The 2,960-nt window shown below is 45.9% G+C and overlaps 1 protein-coding gene across 1 annotated transcript; it reads right to left on the reverse strand.

Moving 5' to 3' along the window:
• On the reverse strand, window positions 1-1,289 carry LOC122029581 (mitogen-activated protein kinase kinase kinase 18-like). The gene has a single exon (XM_042588670.1). The coding sequence runs from the start codon at window positions 1,287-1,289 to the stop codon at window positions 30-32; it is 1,260 nt and encodes a 419-aa protein (XP_042444604.1). The 3' UTR covers window positions 1-29.
• Between the last annotated feature and the right edge of the window lie 1,671 nt (window positions 1,290-2,960).

The raw sequence follows: 2,960 nt of genomic DNA on the forward strand, positions 1-2,960 counted from the left end.
TATACTTTCATCAACTAATTCAAACAAAATCAAACGAAGGGAGATAACAATTTCAGCCGGAAAAATAATTCACACCAACCAACCGACAAATGCGTATTGAGGCCAATCCGGTGGTGCGAGACGCCGCCGCCATTGCAATGCCAAGAACAGGAAGCATTAGCAGCAGAGCCTCGACGATCGATGTTCTCCATTCGCACACTGTAACAATCACAATGTTGGAATGCTTCAACTTCTGCTGCCACTTCTTCTGTGCCATCCCCTGCTAAATTGACCTCCTTAGCGCTCCTGATCTCCTCCCAACCTCCGTCATCATCCCAGCTTAGTAGTTTATTGCACGAAGACAGCTCTTTCACTCTGTCCCTAGCAGGAGTGATCGAATCAACAGAAGTTGATAGGCAACTGCTGCAATCCGAGCCGCAATTGTCTCCATCGAAGTCCCAATTAGCCCATTCGAGCACTCCTCTAGGCGAATTCTCCGGGCAGATGGCTTCTTCGGCCAGGAAGGGATGCTGTAGCAACTGCTCCGCCGTCCACCGCTCGCTCGGGCTTCTTCTCAAACACTTATCGAGGAAATCCTTCCCCAGCTTCGACAAAAACGGCGGGCATTCCGGCAGCTCCTTGCAGTAGCCGATGTGAAACATAGCTGCTTCTGGCTCTGCTCGTTCGAACTCCGGCCACGGATGCGCCCCGGTGACCATCTCGATCACCATGCACCCAAACGACCATATGTCGGACGCCGGCCATGGCCTCTCTCCCCTCGCGACCTCCGGCGCCATCCACAGCGGCGTCCCCCGCGGTCCACCGTTCCCCTTCACGCCGCCATCGGAAGTCCGCACCGCCGCGCCGAAGTCCGCGAGCTTGGCGACCCCGGGGGCGTCTCCGATCAGGACGTTCCGGCCCTTGACGTCGCAGTGCACTAAGCCGGCGACGTCGTGGAGGTACCGCAGCGCGCGGGCCACGCACAGTGCGTAAGCCCGCACCTCGCCCTCATCGAGCGCAGATCGACCTCCCTTCTCGCCCGCCAGGACATCAGCCAGGCAGCCTCCGACCATGAATTCTAGATGAAGATTCCGTCGCGAGGCGTCGGCGTCGTCGCCGAGGTAGCGGACGACGTAGGGCGAGGCGAGGGACTTGAGGATGGCGATCTCGTTCTCCAGCGGCGCGCGATGGGGGGAATCGAGTTGGACGGACTTGACGGCGAATGGCCTGCCGGTGAAGTTATCGACAGCGAGGATGACGTCGCCGAAGGCGCCGCTCCCTATTTGCCGCCCTCTCGTCCAATTCGCCATGTAAGAACTAAGAAGGCGTATGTGCTTGAGCAGAGGAGGCAAGATGGAGACGGGCGACTCTGCTCAGGTATTTAAAGGTGAGCTTTTGGATATATACAATAAATAAATAAATACAATAACACGTGAGAGAGAGAAAACAATAAGGGGATTATTCTGGTTGGCTAACAAAGTGAAGGTTATCTTAATTAGTTAAGCGATAGAATTACCAGGTACTTAAGCCGGACCCATTTTGTCATTAACAAAGTTATATTCCATCTCTGACGAGATCAATTCTGCTGGGACAGTGGATATATATCGCATTGCTGTTTGTTTGCGTTTGATTAATTATTGGAGTGGATTGGGCTATCGGCGCAGTAGATGATAGAGTGGAGGTGGGGGATTCGTGTTAGGGTGTGGTTTGTGGATGTGGTAGAAGAAGCAGGAGACGTGCACGGTGCGCTACTTTTCTTTTCCATTGGCTAAGCTACCAGTTATTTGGCGATGAGTTTGGGACGAAGGGTGCTGCACCGTGCACGTTTTATTTGCTTGCAATTCGCACAGTACGAACACATGAATCGTGATGAGTTGTTTCAACCACCTCGATGATTGTGGCATCAAACACTGTTTTTTTATTCAATTGCTGGTTAGTTAACTTATTGGTATCGGTGGTTGCTGATATTTCGGGATGTGCCTGATTTATATTGTAGCGAAGATAGAATCTGTCATCCTCAGCAATGATCAATCCTGAGGTAATTGATAATTACACGAAGGATTTTTTTTTCCTCAATTTTATTAAAACTCAAATGTTTATGCTATAATAGTAATTCTATCCCGTGCTAATCTTATCCCATAAACAGGAGATGTGCCTGATTTATAGAATTTATTGTTAATGGTACCTGTTCTTAATTTTTTTATATTTAAAACATGTGTGTAAAGGAGGCATGCAATACAATGCACTGAAGTAATTAAAACAAATGAACCGGACTGCCAAACAAGCTAGTTGACGAATTCAATTTTCCATCTGTTCAACTTCTGGTTAGGTCGAATTAGAGATCCATAGCATCTAGATATAAGGCAATTATGTAGGTCGAGTAGATGAATCAAACCGTGCAAGTCAAAGAATAGTCATTCTAATTATATTAAATAATTTTTACAATATTTGTTTGCTAGTTTTTCTTATTATGAAAGCATTAATGTATATATCTATTATGAAAGCATTAATGTATATATCTATTATGAAAGCATTCTAATAAGATGCACTTTTATTATTAAAATTATAAAATTCTTCATATCTATCTATTTTAACACTATAAGGACCAACAATTGGCTTAAAACAAGACATTTGATTTACCTATATACTAGATTGGTAATTAGAATAGATTAACAAAGACTCTAAATCAGCAGAGATTTTATGAAGCTCTTGGTCCTTCAATCATGTTCGCAAAACCATAAATGATATCAACTGTCCTAATTAGACCGGACAATACTACGACGAAGAGGATTCTTTTTGAGAATTTTTATTTATTTATTCTCAAAATACAAACTCCGCCTATGACGATCGGTCATAACCTGTCTCAAATCTCGATAAAGAAAGAGGATTGTGTTAGGTTTGTTGGGTTTTTCGGGCCACGAAAACCGCTTTTCGCGTCGCAGAAACCCCGAATCACCCAAGGCCAACGGATCCGTGCAAGG

The sequence above is a fragment of the Zingiber officinale genome, chromosome 1B (assembly GCF_018446385.1).
Source record: "Zingiber officinale cultivar Zhangliang chromosome 1B, Zo_v1.1, whole genome shotgun sequence".
In the NCBI taxonomy this organism is placed as follows: domain Eukaryota; kingdom Viridiplantae; phylum Streptophyta; class Magnoliopsida; order Zingiberales; family Zingiberaceae; genus Zingiber; species Zingiber officinale.

What these genes read in the sequence shown, in the direction of transcription:
- LOC122029581 (XM_042588670.1), bottom strand. Translation starts at nt 1,289, where the DNA reads ATGGCGAATTGGACGAGAGGGCGGCAAATAGGGAGCGGCGCCTTCGGC.